At 33.6% G+C, this 17,817-nt stretch overlaps 1 protein-coding gene across 1 annotated transcript; it reads left to right on the forward strand.

The window, feature by feature from the left end:
- Positions 1-9,702: 9,702 nt before the first annotated feature.
- Positions 9,703-14,113, forward strand: LOC120067364 (ATP synthase subunit beta, mitochondrial-like). The gene is made up of 9 exons (XM_039018940.2): positions 9,703-10,261; positions 10,828-10,903; positions 10,985-11,073; positions 11,189-11,306; positions 11,391-11,494; positions 11,634-11,792; positions 11,899-12,123; positions 12,216-12,527; positions 13,686-14,113. Exons 1-9 carry the CDS (start codon positions 9,779-9,781, stop codon positions 13,797-13,799), a joined length of 1,680 nt encoding a protein of 559 aa, XP_038874868.1. The 5' UTR covers positions 9,703-9,778; the 3' UTR covers positions 13,800-14,113.
- The last annotated feature ends 3,704 nt before the right edge of the window (positions 14,114-17,817 follow it).

The raw sequence follows: 17,817 nt of genomic DNA on the forward strand, positions 1-17,817 counted from the left end.
AAATATACGGTTCGGTTTGGTTTCAAATTCGGGTTTGACATTTTAAAAAAAATCCATGTTATATTCTTTTTTAATTAAAAATAGTTCGGTTCGATTCGGCTTTAAATTTGATTTTGTTTTTTAAATTAAAAGCCGTCCGATTTTACTCTTTTATATATATATATATATATAAGTTAAAAACGGTTTGGTTCGATATCAAATTTGGTTTTTGAAAGTGAAACTGAACCGAACCGAATTAATTCGGTTTCAAAATTTCTTCAAATCGAATCGAACCGCATTTTTCGGTTCCACTGAATTTTCGGTTCGATTTTTGGAAACGGTTCGGTTTTTACGGTTTGAATGACCACCCCTACTCACAAGCCCAACCTCTACTTCTTTTGTAGTTGTTTCCTCTACTCCTCAAAAAACAACAACTGCTGCTCATGTTAGTACTCAAAGATCTTTTGGACTTTGACATAATCGTCTTGACCATCCAAATTCATCTGTTCTTAATTCTGTTTTTCGTATTCTCAATTTACCTTCTTGTTCAAAGAACTGTGTTTGTGAATATAATCTCTATGGAAAGATGAAAAAGCTCTATTTTCCTCGTTCACAAACTTTCTCTTTGTATCCTTTAGAAATTGTTCATAGTGATGTATGGGCCCGTCCCTAAAATTTCTATAAATCCATTTATTTTGTCAACGTTTTAATGGACTTTTTATATAAATGTTTTTTTTAATATAATAGAGGTGGAGGATTCGAACTACAAATCTCTTAGTCATATAAAATTAAGACCTTAATATTTTGATTATATACTTTTTAGACTTTTATTTTAGAAAAATTGTAATGGGTAGCAAAAAAAAATATAGAGTATTTAAAAATCTGGCCATGGTCTTTTTATTGCAAATACGACAAAAAATTATGATTTTTCGTTTTTTTATTTCCAATTTTATCCTCAATTATATATCAACAAGTAAATCTCATATACTTTATATTAGTCATATCAATCAACTAATATACTTTATTTTTTGTATATCGGTCAAGTGATATATTTTATATAAAGTATATACAATCGATGTACCATGGTTTTAATTATGTCATTGTAGAATTTTTTTTTTCATCTTGATATGAAATTGTTTTCATTTGATTAGTTCAATTGCAATAGTGTAATTTAGGTTTTGACATTCGTTATCTTATGTTTTCAATTTTTTTTATCTTATTGTGATGGTATATCTTAATTACGTTAATTATATCAACTAATGTAACGAATATAAACTATATTAATTAATTTGTTATTTGATTTGATGACATATAAGTGACATTTAATTTGGTATATTAATGGTTGAAGTGACATAATATTTTGTATTTTAGTAGATTAATGTATCAAATTTAAAGAGAGAGAGAAATATATCAATAATATTTTTAACTCGAGCCATCTATCTTCAAAACAAGAGGTAAATTCAACACGAATTAAAGGAATATTCCAGACCTTGCACCATATTTCTTTCACTCTATTACAGATAAAAAGGACATGATCTGTAGTTTTAAAGCCATGTGAACACACAAGACAGGAAGGTGTCAAATCCAAACCTCTTTTATGTAAATTGCATCTTGTAGGTATAATATTATTATTCAATGCTTTCCAAAAAAAATGTTTGATTTTTTTGGGAATATTAAGATTCCATAGATTCTTCCCACTTCTATCATAGGATTAATGCTCGATTCCTCAACTGGAATTTTAGTATTAAAAAACACACTCTATATCCGCTTTTCACAGAGTACATCCCTTTTACGTCAAAATGCCAAATAAATTTGTCTTGAATCTCCTTTGAGGTGGGGATTCTACGAACTAAATCACAGTCTCCTTTTAAGAATGCTTCATGAAGGAAATCTTCATTGTAAAATCTAGTTGGAAGAATAGTGTATTACATTGATATTTGAATTTTATATCAATACTAATTCAAAATGTATTTCAAGTATATTATTAGGAGAACAGTTGCAAATATAGACATTAGACCCAAAATATTAGCGGATATAACATAATGTAAAAAAAATTACAAATATGGTCAAATTTAAATAGTCTATCAGTGATAGACCATATTATTGGTAGGAGTCTATCAGTGATAGACCATATCATTGGTAAGAGTCTATCGCGGGTAGACTTGTCTATATTTGTATTTTTTTTAAATGATGTTATACACATGGTTATTATTCTTAAAAATGCTACCAATTGCAATTACCATATTATTAGAATATCGATGATATATCATCATTGGTTCAAGATGTAATACAAAGTATTACGTTGGAGATCAGAACTCATGAAACATTAATATAAAATTTAATAGTGGTATATCACTAGTATATTAATAATCATTAAAAGTTAATTTCAAATATATCATTGGTGTATCAGTAGTTTATCAAGCATTAATTCTAAATCTATTTCAAGCATTACATTGATGTAACAATAGTATAATAATTACATTCACTCTAAATTAAATTTCAAATATAATGTTAGTGTATTAGTAGTATATCGATGTCAATTCAAAATTCATGTCAAGTGTAACATTGGTGTATCATTAGTATATTAATACTTCTTACAAATACTTTGTTTCAATATATCCGTGGTAGATTACTACATGTTCAAAATTTAATTTCAAGTATAACATTAGTGTATTAAAAATTTATCAACATACATTCAAAATGGTTACCAACACGACAAATTTGACCATTATAAATTGATGATGATGTAGTTTAAAAAAAGAATACTTTGAAAGTTTCAAATTAATTCCACCAATAATAAAAAATGCACGAACACTAGAGGTGAGCATGATAGATAAAAAACCGACCCGACCGACCCAAGCCGATCGAAATGAAGTCGGACCGTCGGAAATCAGACTAAATCGGTCGGTGTCAGTTTATGTTTTTTGAACCGATGTGAATGTCGGTCGGGGTGGGTGTTCGATCGGGTCTCGACCCGACCCAACCGACTTAGTATTTAAAAAATAATAATGATTGAGGCATGTTATGAATGGTTCATGAGTGCTAGGGTTAGGGTTCATCTTCGTTGTTGTCATCCGTGTCATGTCTGTCCGTCCATCTCTTCACTTTTCACACCGTCTGTGCCTTGTCCGCTTAGCTAGCCATGTCCCTCCGATGTATGCTTATTGAACGTTGCAGGTTTGATTTAGCAGGCGGTCATACACTTCCAACATCCATCGATCATTGCAAGTCTGATTCAGCCGATCGTTGTAGGACTAAATCGATCTTCAGCCGTCCGTCTAGCGTTGTAGGTGCAGCCTAGCCTGTCCATCCATCATCTGTCACCGTCCGTCCATCCTTCACCGTCCCATCGTCCATCACCGTCCCTCAGTAAGGCTTGAGTTTTTTTAAAATACTTTGAGACTTGAGTTTTTGTAAGGCTTAAATACTTTGAGTTTTTGTGAATTGTGTGATACTGATGTTTGATATGGTATGGTTCAACTACATGGATTCAATGGATATGGAGTTTGATGGAACTGCAACTAATATTTCAAAAAAATGAACGAGATGCAGAAAAGGATGCTAATACAAATATTGTTGATGTCGATTCAACAAATGAGACATCAAATGTTCCAAATCCACCAAAAAGAAGGAAGGTTGTGAAAAAATCCATGGTTTGGGATCATTTTGAAAGGTTAAAAGGTGATCCTAAAGACCCTCATGCTCAATGTAAGTACTGTAGAGTTTTCTATGCATGTCATTCTAAACATAATGGTATTGGGACTATGAAGAATCATTTGGAAAATTGTAAAAAACCCTTACCAGAAAAATAGAGATCCAACCCAAATGACATTAGCTTTCAAAACTAAAGACAAAGACAATGTTGGGATAATACTTCACAACTTGTATGTGAGTCATATAGTTTTGAGAGTTGTCGGGAAGCGTTGGTTGAAATGGTGATTATTGATGAATTGTCATTCAAGTTTGTGGAGGGTAAATGATTTAAGAAATTTTTCGATAGATTAATACGTGCAAGTCAACCTCGATCTTTTGTTCCGTCTCGGTTTACTGTGGCTAAAGATGTGTTTAAGTTGTATGTTAATGAGAAAAAGCGTTTAAAAGATATGTTTGCGAACAAGAAGTATAGAGTTTCTCTCACTACAGATTGTTGGACATCAGGACAAAATATAAATTACATGGTACTAATTGTCCATTTCATAGATTCTGATTGGAGATTACATAAAAGGATACTTAGTTTGTCCAATTGAAAATCATAAAGGTGATATTATTGGTAAGACCATTGAAAATAATTTGAAGGATTGGGGCATTGAAAGGGTAGTGACTTTGACGGTTGATAATGCAAGTTCAAATGACTCTGCCATTGCTTATCTTCTGAAAATATTCAATAAGCGATTATTGTTTGGTGGAGAATTTCTGCATGTTGGTTTTTGTGCTCATATATTAAATCTTATGGTATGTGATGCTTTTAAGGAACATAATGATTGCATTAATAGGATTCGATATGTTGTACAATTTATAAGATCTTCTCCTGCATGTTTTTTTTTTAAATTTAAAAATGCACTGAAATTGAAAAAAATTCTTATGAGAGTTATGTGTGTCTTGATGTTCCCACTAGATGGAACTCCACATATGTGATGCTTGAGGCAGTTGTGAAGTTTGAAAAGGCTTTTGATAGATTAGAAGATGAAGATGCTTCTTATAGACACGATTTGTCACCAAACAAGGAAGATTGGACAAATGCTAAGATGTTGATTAGGTTTGTAAATGTCTTTTATGATGTGACGTTGAAAATTCCAGGCTCTTTTCACACCACTTCGAATATGGTTTTTCATCAAATTATAATGGTTCAGAATTGTATACGTTTGAATGTTGGTAGTGCAAATGCAATGCTAGTTAGAATGATCAATAGCATGAAGGCCAAATTTGAGAAGTATTGAGGAAACAATGAAAAAAATAATCTATTGTTGTATGTTGATATTGTGCTTATCCTTGAAAAAAGCTAAGGTTTATATCTCTTCTTTGTCTTAGAATTTTTTTTTTGGCCTAGAGGTTGCCAAATCTATGAGAAATGTAGTGGAGCAATGTTGTAGACGACTCTTTCATGAGTACAGTACTCAGAGTGGGAGTGGGAGTGGGAGTACTACTACTACAACTAATACACCAATTGTCTCAGTCTCGAAGACCATGATTGATTGTGATCCAACTAAAAAGGTAGGTGAATATTTTGTCTATAATACAATCGATATTGATTTTGAAGGCGATGAGACTTGCGAACAGGGGCCAGAGATTGGTATTTATTTGTTGGAAGCCAATGTTAAGAATGAAGGTGATTTTGACATACTTCAATGGTGGAAGATGAACAGTCATCGGTTTGAGGTTATTAGTCGTATGGGTAGAGATATTTTGGCAATTCCAATATCTACTGTAGCGTCTGAGTCAGCTTTTAGTATAGAAGGACATGTTGTTGATTCATCACGTTGTTCATTGGCTCTAAAAATAGTGGAGGCTCTCATCTGTACTCAAAATTGCTAAGTTGAGCATGACTTGGAAGAATCTTCATTATTTAAAGAAGGTATTTATTCAATTGTTTAACTTTAAACTTTATTAATTTGTATATTGTAGTTGTAATTGAAGGAACTCTTATACAAGAGTACCTCTGAGTGGAAGCGGATCTTTCCAAAGACATTTTGACAGAATTACCACATTTACATTCAAACAGACAGATATGCATCATACTACAAAATTACCGGCATGCTTAAAACAAAATATAAGAAAACAAGAAAACTTACCGGTCGAAGAATCTTTCTCCACAGCAAATCTCGTTCTCTCCAAGGGAATGCTCTCGCTCTCGCTAGAATGTCAACCAATCGTTCACCAACACCACTGGTCGTCTATTCACGAACAGCCTCCACACAAACAAAAAGATGGGAATGACACCTCCACTTGGAACCCTTGGTATTCTTGGTGTGAAAACCTAAAGAGTGAGCTCTGTTGGAATTTGATAGAAGGGATGGGGATATGAAGATTGTATACAACGACCAAGCAAGTGGGAGAAGGGCAAGGTCTATCGTATAGACAAAATGCTTGATCGTTTATTAGGGACTACACGATCGTGTAGTAAATATGCTGCAATCGTCTATACTAAAGGATATCATATCTAAGAGTTCCATGAGCACATTTAGATCGCTCCGATCTTACATTGACTGAAATACATATAATACATTCAAACATACAGTTATGCAAACAAAACCTAATTATCGGCATGCTAAGAACAAGATAAATAACAAGGGAGAAAGTTCCATACCGGTTGAAGACAGTCTTCGAAACTTCGGAACTCACAGCAGCGGAACCCTCCAAGCGATCTACCAATGCCCAGTAACAACGTCAACAAAAGCAGCATGAACAACCTCACGAACACGAATGCCGCAGGGATGAAACCACCACTAAAGAGCCCTGGGTATTCTCGGAGTGAAAACCCAAAAGGTGGTCTTTGGTGAATTTGGTAGAAGAAGGAGGAAACACAAATCGTGTAGGCGATAAGCAAGTGAGAGGGAAAAAGACACTATCACATAGCAGACTGCTTATCATTTAGGAGGAGCTACACGATCGTGTAGGTTTTACTGAACGATAGTTTAGGTAAAGGTATACCATCATTTAGTAAAATCGGCACACTATACGATGGTTTAGAGAAGCTATGTGATCGTATAGGCGACAGTGTATGATCGTTTAGGCGTGAGGTAGACGATCGTTTAGGCGGAGAGTGTTATCGTATAGGCTCTCGAAAAAACTTAAGTGATCGTTTTCTTTTCTCCAACGCGCACTCTTTTTTTCTCTTCGGGTGATGACGACGGGCGATGATGACGGGCGATTCAAAAATGAAAACCTTTTTCATTTTAATTCATGGGTAATAATAATCGACGGATCCCAATAACCCACGTCCGATCGTGAAATTTGGATTAATTATCATATAATTAATCAACTAATTAATTAATAAATATAATCATATTATATTTTTATCCTATAGTTTGATATCACATATTTACTATATTATTTTCTCCCCTACTTGATATAAATCATATTTATGTCTAATTTCCTCCAAAATAATGTATCTCATACATTTAGCCAATTATATCATATATAATTAATCAGTCCAATTATATCATACGAACTTCTTCTTGTCAATTTGAACATTTCAAATTAACCCAAACACTGGTTCTCGACTTTATCCAAGCTACCCAGGGGACCTAATGAGCCTGTGGCTCGAAGCTTCAACGGTCCGTGATTAGCTGACTAAACTCTTTAGCCACGAGATCCACCATCTGTTAACTATCAGGCATTCCACTAAAGACCAATAGTTGAACTCTTCTTACCACAAATATGTTTTTGTGTTCATCGGATATAACCAATCATGAGTACGATGACCCTTCACAGATGCTCGTTAGTACAGTTAGGCCAAATTACCGTTTTCTCCCTGTAGTTACATCTCACTCCTTACGTACCATTGCTTCCTCTAATGAACAATACAACATAGTCCAACTATGTATGAATACCTTTTGGGCCAAGAGAAGATGTGTGGCGCCACATCGTACAAGCCACGGAATCAACCCTTAAGGGATCTATCTATTTACTTACCCCTGCCTCGAGAAATGAGTGAATTCCATCTTGTGTATCTGAGTTCTCAACTCCCAAATCAGATGAATCCCCAAAATGGTAGGTTTGAATCATCGACCTGGCCATTCGTACCCATACAAATCAAAGAACCGCCCTCAATGGCAGGAGTTCCCAACTTACTCAGGATTGAGGTAATGTTACCTATGGTCATCCTAGTGAAGTGAAATCTCTGTCACGAACGATGTTATATAACGAGACGTTAACACTTACAAGGGGTTATTTATAGAGTTTAAACGCTGACAACTATCATGATTGCGTTATGGCTCACTACTGCTTTTGTCGCGGTATGGGCATTGTCACATCTTCTTATCTTGTTGATACTCCCAAGGTATGCGTCTGAGCTTGATTCAGCTGAAGTTATCAACGCGTTTTACCCATCTTGCAATCTTTTATTATGGCTATCACTCTGTGGCCGCAATCTCCAAGTGATTACCGCATTCACTTGATCACCGCAACTTCCATTCGATGGACGCATGCGATCACCACATGCATTCGTCTATGCAATAGCTCGGTTTTCAGCGCATGTGTTTGTCTTTGCGTTCGCCTGGCTTCAACGCATGCGTTTGATTGCGAGTGCTTATTTCCAACGCATGCGTTTGATTCCTACAATAGCTACAAAAATAGATACTTTGGCACAGAGTAACGCATAATATTGGGTCGGTGAGGATTTAGGTGTTAATCGATGCAAAAATCAATTTTTCACAAATTCTAAGTATTATCACCACGTTTTCTACTTGTTAGCCCTCATAATTCTAAATAAATGACTCATAATAACTGGCATTTATGCCAGTTATCATAATGTGACGTACTATTTGTGTTTTCATTGTATTTCTATTTGATACTATTTGTGACATATACTATCGACTCTCATATTAGTTTTGTTTTCAAATATATATGTAATATGCATTATGTGCTTATTTGAGCAATTAAGTGAAGCGAATACAATTTCAAACAATGGTCATGTTAATTGTTAAATATTAAGGGTTGTCAAATCAAATCATATCAATATTTTATTTTTAATACCTCTATTCCATAAGTATTAAAATGTGAAATAGTATCTTGAATTCTGAATCACAATCACAAATTAAGAGAGAAACCTAAACATGATTGATAAGGAAGAAAAGGGAAGTTAACAAATAATTGATTTTTGATTTGTATTAAAAAATTACTATTTATAACGGTAATGATTTATAACTAAATATAAATTTTACCTAATAGCAAATAGTAATAACTACTAAGTGGCAAAATGTAAATAATTAACTATTAAATATAGCAATTTTTCTAAGAATATTATTAAAAAAAAAAGGAAAACATCAAACCGACCAATCGAGGTCGGCCGGTTGTGTTTCTACTCAGTCGATGGTCGGACCGGTTTGGTCAGATTCAAAACCGATTCTTCTCGGTTCGACGTCGGTCTGGTCGGAAAACTGACCCCAACCGACCAATGATCACCCCTAACAAACACTTTTTGACTAATAAGATTGGTATAATAAATGGTAAATTTAGTATATCGATTATATAACTAGATATACTGATACTAAAATATAAAGTAACTGATACTCCAAACATAAATTATATAAGATACACTATTGATATGTCTATTGTAAAATTGGAATGAAAAACAACAAAAATTAAATTTAATAATTTTTTGAAAAATTTTCATAAATAGGAAAAATATCAAACTATTTACAGAATTGACAAAAAAATATTTATAGGCATTAATAGACCTTTATTAACCTCTATCAATGATAGTATCAATGACAGACTTCTATTAGCATCAATCAGTAATACGTCTATATATGATAATCACAACTATAATTAAATTTTAGTATTTGTGTTAATATTTTTCTTAATTTTCTATTTTCGAAAATCTCCCAAATTGTTATTAGGTTTGTAAATTTCAATAAATTATTGCTAAATTTGTAATTATTTTTTTTTCACTGTTTTTGTAATTGATCTGATTTTACCATAGCGTTTTTTTTTTTTATAAAAAAAAGGTAAAAAGTAAAGGAAAAAAAAAAAGGTAAAAAAAAGGAATATCCAATTTGGAGTACTGTAGGTGTGCATATAGTGGCGTTCCACTCTCATTATCGAACCCTATGCTGAGCTTCTGAAGCCCTAGCGAGCGATGGCTTCACGCAGACTCTTATCTTCTCTTCTTCGATCGTCGGCACGGCGGTCTTCTTCCAGATCTCCGATCTCATCCCCCAACCCCAGGATTCCATTGTCTAACACTTCTCGCGCTTCCCCTTATGGCTACCTCCTCAACCGTGTGGCTCAGTACGCCACCTCCGCCGCCGCTGCTTCACCACCGTCCCCACCACCATCCGCTAAGCCGGACGCGGGAAAGAGCGGCAAGATCACTGACGAGTTCACTGGCGCCGGCGCGATCGGCCAGGTTTGTCAAGTGATTGGAGCCGTCGTCGATGTCAGATTCGATGAAGGGTTGCCTCCAATTCTTACGGCGCTTGAGGTGCTTGATCACTCGATCCGTTTGGTGCTGGAGGTGGCGCAGCATTTGGGAGAGAATATGGTCAGGACTATTGCTATGGATGGTACGGAAGGGCTCGTTCGAGGGCAGAAAGTGCTCAACACTGGTTCTCCTATCACTGTAAGATATGATTTTGACTGTGGTAATGGTACTGATTTGATGAGATTTGGGTTGATTTTGTCGATTCTTGTTGTTTATTTTCATCTTCTTTCTATTTGTCTGGATTGGTTGAAATCGAAGTTGTGTTTACATGGGATGTTGAAATGGATGTGGCTAACAATTTGTAGATCTTCACGCTCCCCAAACGCTATGCTCTTTCGTATTGTATTATTGTCTTTTTATTGTCAACATCAAATAAATTTTGCAAAATATTAGTTCAGTTTCGCCCGCTTGAACTTAAACACTGAAAAATTTATTACTCGCCTATACTATAGGATGAACCCGAAAGGGTGTCGGTAATTGTAGACCTCTCTATGTTATACTGTTACTATTTTAGTGTGTGCAACGCTAGAAATTTCCCCGCTGTTATGTATCTCAATTTGTGCATTTTCACGTGAATGATGGTGGAAAATTGATTTTTATCTCAAAGTGTTTATCAAACGGACATAAATTGGTTTTCATCTTTATGTGGATCAAATAATATTCTTAAGATAGTGCGTCCCAATCTAATCTTCTCGTCATTGCAGGTTCCAGTTGGTAGAGCTACTCTTGGACGTATTATAAATGTCATTGGAGAGCCTATTGATGAGAAAGGCGACCTTAGTAAGAATCTAGTTATACTATCTTGTCAATGTTTTGATATAACATCATATATAATCTGATGGTGTTAATCTGTTTGAACAGAGACCGATCACTATTTGCCTATTCACAGAGAAGCCCCAGCCTTTGTTGAGCAAGCAACTGAGCAGCAAATTCTTGTAACTGGTATTAAGGTAAGTTGTCTGGATGGAGTACATTCTTGTTATCTTTTCTTGTTCCGTTTGGACTCAGAACTAGATTATTTGGTGGAACTGAGTTCTAATTTATTAATGTTGCCATGTTTCACAGGTCGTTGACCTTCTTGCTCCATATCAAAGAGGAGGAAAGATTGGGCTCTTTGGTGGTGCTGGTGTGGGAAAAACTGTGCTTATCATGGAACTTATCAACAATGTTGCGAAAGCTCATGGTTTGTTTTTGTTAAAACGATGTGCAGGCATTAGTTGATGTGTCCTTGGTGTTGTATCTAATGTCACATTCTCTATTTTAACAGGTGGTTTCTCAGTGTTTGCTGGTGTTGGAGAACGCACTCGAGAGGGTAATGATTTGTACAGAGAAATGATTGAGAGTGGTGTCATTAAGCTTGGTGATAAACAGGTAATGGGGGGACATTCCACTGCAATTTTTTTTTGTTTGTTGCATCTTATGACTCACGGCTTTTACATTGTGTTACACTTAAATTATTATTTTGGTTGAAGCTGTATTGATACTTGATACATTTCTTCTGTTTAACTAGGCTGATAGCAAATGTGCTCTTGTGTATGGTCAAATGAATGAGCCCCCTGGTGCACGTGCTCGTGTTGGTCTTACTGGACTAACTGTGGCCGAACACTTCCGTGATGCTGAAGGACAGGATGTGCTTCTCTTCATTGACAACATTTTCCGCTTTACCCAGGTAAATTTGCTAGAACACGTTATCTACCAGAAAATGTCTATTAATTTGCATTTGACTGATTCTTAGGATGAGAACATGTCATCATCACACTTTCACCATCTTGCAGGCTAACTCAGAGGTGTCTGCACTGCTTGGACGTATTCCATCTGCTGTCGGTTACCAACCAACCTTGGCTACTGATCTGGGAGGCCTTCAAGAACGTATTACCACCACTAAGAAAGGATCTATTACTTCTGTACAAGCTATCTATGTGCCTGCTGATGATTTGACTGATCCTGCCCCTGCTACCACCTTTGCTCACTTGGATGCTACAACTGTGTTGTCCCGTCAGGTAGGAATTTAAAGATTCTTGTGTATGATAAAGATTTTTCGAGTTTCATAGCTGATTTTCCAATTATATTACTATTACCGTTCTTTGTATAGATTTCGGAGCTTGGTATTTATCCTGCTGTGGATCCTCTCGATTCTACATCTCGTATGCTCTCTCCTCATATTTTGGGAGAGGATCACTATAATACTGCTCGTGGAGTACAGAAGGTTCTCCAGAACTACAAAAATTTGCAAGATATTATTGCCATTCTGGGAATGGACGAGCTCAGTGAAGATGATAAGTTAACTGTTGCTCGTGCTCGTAAAATCCAACGGTTCTTGAGCCAGCCTTTCCATGTCGCTGAAGTATTTACTGGGGCACCTGGCAAATATGTGGAGCTGAAAGAAAGTATCAACAGTTTCCAGGTACCGTCCTGTTTCTTTGTATTACCTCTCTCATGCATATCTGATTTCTCAATTTCCTTGTTTGACTTGTAAATTCTTGGGTCTTTGATTTCTGGCTACTCCTAGTGTAAAGTTTTCAATCCTTGCCTTTTTCTCTAATTTTCTAGGGGGAGCTCAGTTGCTCAGTTCTTTTCTAAAATGAAAATTTTAATCTTTAGGGAGTAATTTCTGGTTTCATTTATTTCTTGATTTTTAAGCTTGCTACTTTCATTCGGATCCATGTCTTGATTCACTCTCTACTTAATTTATGGTCCTCTTTAAATAGATACAGATGACTGAGTTGTACGCTTATGAAGGAAACTTGAACAGTTGTCTTATGTGTGGACTTAATTCTGGATTTAATTGATATCAGGTTTTAGAGAAATTTTCCAACTACTTATTGTGGAGATATTTTTCTGTCTTATAGCTAGAATGAGGGGATTTAGGTTATGGTTGCTTGTATGGGCTTGTCAACCAGATTATGTGTTTGCTAAGTTACATAAATCTAAAAAAGCTACATAAATCAGCCCATTTTTTGAGTAACCAACTCATGTACACGAGACCTCAAAGGTTATTGGCATGTAGTTCAATGGTGATTGACCGAATCCCCATTCCCCATGTTTTTGGTACTTCAAAAACAAACTCATGTACCAAACCTACGGTACATACTTTTTAAAAAATTTTAAACGCATGAGCTACATATGTCCAAAATCTTCAACCCATGGTCTAGAACTGCTATACAATTCCAAATTTTCAATTCATTTGATATTGTTGCCTTTCCAAAATCGTGAATCGAACATCCTATAGCCTTTATGGTCATTGTAGGGTAGGTATGTTTGCCTTCTTCTCTGGGATTTTGTGCAACGATTCTTGTTTTTTTTTGTTTTTTTTTAATTTGCACCTTTGCTCTACAAGTCTGCAAAAGTTGTAAATCCAAACGTGAGGTTATTGCATATTTTTGTGAATCCGAATGTGAGATTATTGCATATTTTGTAGGTTTGTTTTTGTGAATGTAATAATGTAAGGATGTTTTGGATTAAAAAAATCCTGAAATTCAAATCCCCCGTCTGAAATGTTGTAAAATGCATGTAAATTTCTTTATTAACGAGTGTTCTTTTCTACCCCTCTTGCTTGACACAGGGAGTTTTGGATGGAAAGTATGACGACCTTCCCGAACAATCATTCTACATGGTTGGAGGCATTGAAGAGGTGATTGCCAAGGCCGAGAAGATTGCCAAGGAATCTGCTGCCTAATTATCATTATCATCATTGACGTCGTCCTATTTCACAACTCCCCATTTTTCTCCTTGTAATTGTGAAGATCAATAATTTAGGCGATGTTGGCAAATGTTGTCTGTCAACAAGATTTTCATTTATATATATTTTTTTGGAGATGTCTTGTACCAAGATCTTCCCCTTGCCATTTTAGTGTGTTGAAGAGAAATTTAACTGACTGGCCTGCCCCTTTTTTTTGTTGTTCTTTGAATAAGGGGGAAAATGGATTCAGAACTTTTGTATACTTTCTTTTCCCAATCAATTCCAAAACGTTGGATGCAGTTTAGAAGTTATTATGTTCATTACTCATTCCCACAATGCTGTTGGAAGCAGGGAGAAGCCACAGAAAAGATATTCTTGTCATTGCCAATGCTCATAACATTCTTCTGTGTTTGAAAATGTTGCTGGAAAGGGAGCAATGGGAATTTCCAATGTTCATTGGAAGACATTTGTTGGTTGCTTACTACATGAGCTTGGAATTCTTAGGGTTTTGAATCTGAGCTGACAAAATTTACTATTGAGACTATCAGTCCTGGAAGTTTGAATGAAAATCTCAACCAAAAAACTTTTTATATTGGCTCAATTGGGGTAACGCATCACATATGAATTGGTAGAAATGTCTTGACCTGAAAGTTTCCTCCCTTTGTCCATAAAATACATTATATTAGGAGAGATGATGTCTTGATGCCATTTATTACCTACAAAGTCTAGACATTTTATGATTAATACTTTTTTATATAAAAATATGATAAAAAAAGTTAAAATTTAGATATTATCTTTGTAGACTTCCTTTCAAATTTATTTTTAACTTTTTATACTTTTATGGCCTGAGTGCATGGCTATTTGATTTTGAAGTTACAATTATTCAAAATTATCCTTCAAGTCCTAGTTGTCAATCTATGTGATCCATTCTCCACGTGGAGCAACCATTGTAGCTCAATCGTCGATTGAAGTCCAATCGCCATCGTAGCCTATTGATTTGGCAAAATCCACACACAATCCAACTTGAACATGCCTTCGTACAAAATGATGAAAAAACTGATTCACAAATATTTGGTGCGGATGAAGAAAACGTAATGAGAGAACTTTGTAATTGCTCAAGAAAGAAGATGACATTGGGTCACACAATAGTAGCAATAAAACTCATTACGCTGAAATTACTCCTCTCCAATTTGAAGAAAACAGAGGATTCCTTAAAGATAAAATCCAAAATTGTAGCTTTCAAACATGGAAAGAGTTGGCAACATTGTTCAAATCAATGATGGGTGTTACTTAGCCACTATGATTCTATTGAGCAACCAAGTTTGAAGGAAGGTCACTCCAAAAGTAGCGATACATATATATCGAAAACATTTATTTTAGCCTCCACAAACTACTTAGAGCGGGTTTCAAATTAGAGACCCATCGATGAAGATAATTTTAAATAACTGTTATTTACTTCTTTTTCAACTACTCTTTATAATTTATTTGCCAAATAATTAAACACTATTAACCTGCTATCCCATCTATGTTAGTACATAACGGTTCAATAACTATTTTTTAAAGTTAAGTCAGAGACGATTTAGAATCATTTTGCAAAATTGTGAGAGATTAATGTCTATTTGATAACTATTTCGTTTTTTGTTTGTGAATTTTTTAAAATTAAGTCTATTTTCTCATCATTTCTTACAATCAGTTGCATCTTTCTTAAGTAAATTCTTAGCCAAATTTCAAAAACAAAAACAAATTTTTTAAAAGTTATTTTTTTTAGTTTTTAAAATTTGGCTTAATTTTTTAAACAATTGATAAATAGTAGATAATAAATGAAGAAATTTAGAGGTGGAAACAGTGTCAATAAGACTTAATTTTTAAAACCAAAAAACTAAAAACCAAAGGTTATCAAATGAAACCTTAAACGTTGTTTTGAAACTTCTAAGTTCAAATAGATATCAACTCAAAATCTTATCATCAAAAGTACATTTTATCCCATATGTTTTTAGGGTCTAGTTATGAGGTGGTTGATGTTAAATTTCAACTTAACAAAAGTTTTATAAAAAATTTTAGTTATAAAGACCTAATTTGGTGACCATTTGGTTTTTTGTTTGTTTTTGTTTTTTAAATTAAGCTTATTTCCTCCATATTTCTTACAATGATTTGCATCTTTCTTAAGTACAATAGTTGAATTCTTAACTGAGGTATTTTTAAATATAAAAAATATTTAAAAATATTTATACTTTATAGTAAAAAATTTCAAAAGTGGTTGTATTTTAGGATTTTTCTATTTATAAGAATTTTCTTTTTTTTAGAAAAAAACATGGATGAAAAGTAGATAACAAATCAATAAATGTGGAGGTGAAAGTAATGTCCATAACTTAATTTTAAAAGACAAAAACTAAAAACAAAATGATTACCAAACGAGATTAAAGTTAATTAATTAGAACAAATATTGACCAACAGATAATTAAAATTTCTACTCCTAGTGTTATTGAATTAAAAATGATAATATTAAAACTTAGAAAACAAAGAATAGTCGAAAGTATCAAAGCGAAAATTAAAACATGAAAAGTTTGAAAATTAAAATATGTAAAGTTCAACTTTTTATTTATTTATTTATAGTTGAATTATACAAAATACCTATAAGCTTTATATTTTGTTTCAGAAATACGTCCATATTTTCAAAAAAACATTAAAATACCCTTAAACTTCTAAAATGAGTTTTACTGTTAGTTAAAAAAAATATTGTTATACGAACAAACACGGTTAATATTGTCTTACTTCTTCATGTTCTTTTTTTTCCCTCCTTTCTCTACTTCACTATGTTTTTTTTTTTTAACCGTTTGACATTTGTTTATTTCTAAATAAATAAATATGTGCAATTTGGTAAGATATATGGACTATAATTAGAAAAAAGAGAATAAAGGAAGGACCAAAGAATTTTAAGACTTAAAAAATGTCTTAACAAAATTGTACAATAATAGTCAAGGGGAGATTTTGATTATAGAATTTTGTATGATTTTGATTTAGGACTTAAATATTTTAACAAAGTTATACTTATGAAATCTTCAAACAAATTTATCATCATACTAAGGGCAGAAACATTTTAAAACTTTTTTTTTTTATATAAAAAAATCTAGAGTTATTTTTGCAACGAGGTTTTAATTGTTTCTATTCATATACTAATGGTGAGAGTATTTTTGAACATTTTTTAAATTTAAAGGTATTTTTGAATCTTTAGAAAGTTTTCATCCAAAACTAATGGTAAGAGTATTTTTAAATTTCTTTTGAAAGTTTATGAGTATTTTTTGAAACTTTTGAATGTTCAAGGATATTTTTGACACAAAGTACATTTTTTTTTAATAATTTAGTCTATATTTTTTATGGTTTAAATCCTATTTTGATTACTGAACTTTGAATCTTATTTTTTTGGTCCTTAAACTTTCAACAATGCTCGTTTTAGCTCCTAAAGTTTTAAAAAGGGTTTATTTTGGTCTCAACTATTAAGATCATGCTAACTCATTTATTTTGGTCTCAACTATTAAGATCATGCTAACTCTTTAAGGATGAAATTGCATATTGTTGGACTGGTATGACAACCTTAGAGGGGAGGAGGGGGTTAATAGGGTTTAATTAAAACTTTTTCTTAAAGTATACTCAATTTGATCTAATTAGATATTTTTAAATTAAATTAATAAAAAAACTTTAATTTATGCAAAATAACAAGATTGATAAAAAAAAAAAAAGTATGTGATAATCTATTTAATCAATATCAACCAACAAGAGCAAATAATTAAAATTAAGTGCAAAAATAACTGGAAAAGAGTTAGAGAAGGAGACACTGTGATTTTTATAGTAGTTCGATCAGACACAACCTACATCCACTTTCCCAAGCGCCTCTTGAAACTTCGATTAAAAAACTTCTTTGACTCTTTCACGGATGAGAGTTGAATTTCTACCTTGCTCCTTTTACGGGTTCAAGAGCAAACCCGATTCTTTCCCACGGGTTTGGATCCTACCGTTA

The sequence above is a fragment of the Benincasa hispida genome, chromosome 12 (assembly GCF_027475165.1).
Source record: "Benincasa hispida cultivar pf3 chromosome 12, pf3_genome.v1.1, whole genome shotgun sequence".
NCBI classification, from domain to species: domain Eukaryota; kingdom Viridiplantae; phylum Streptophyta; class Magnoliopsida; order Cucurbitales; family Cucurbitaceae; genus Benincasa; species Benincasa hispida.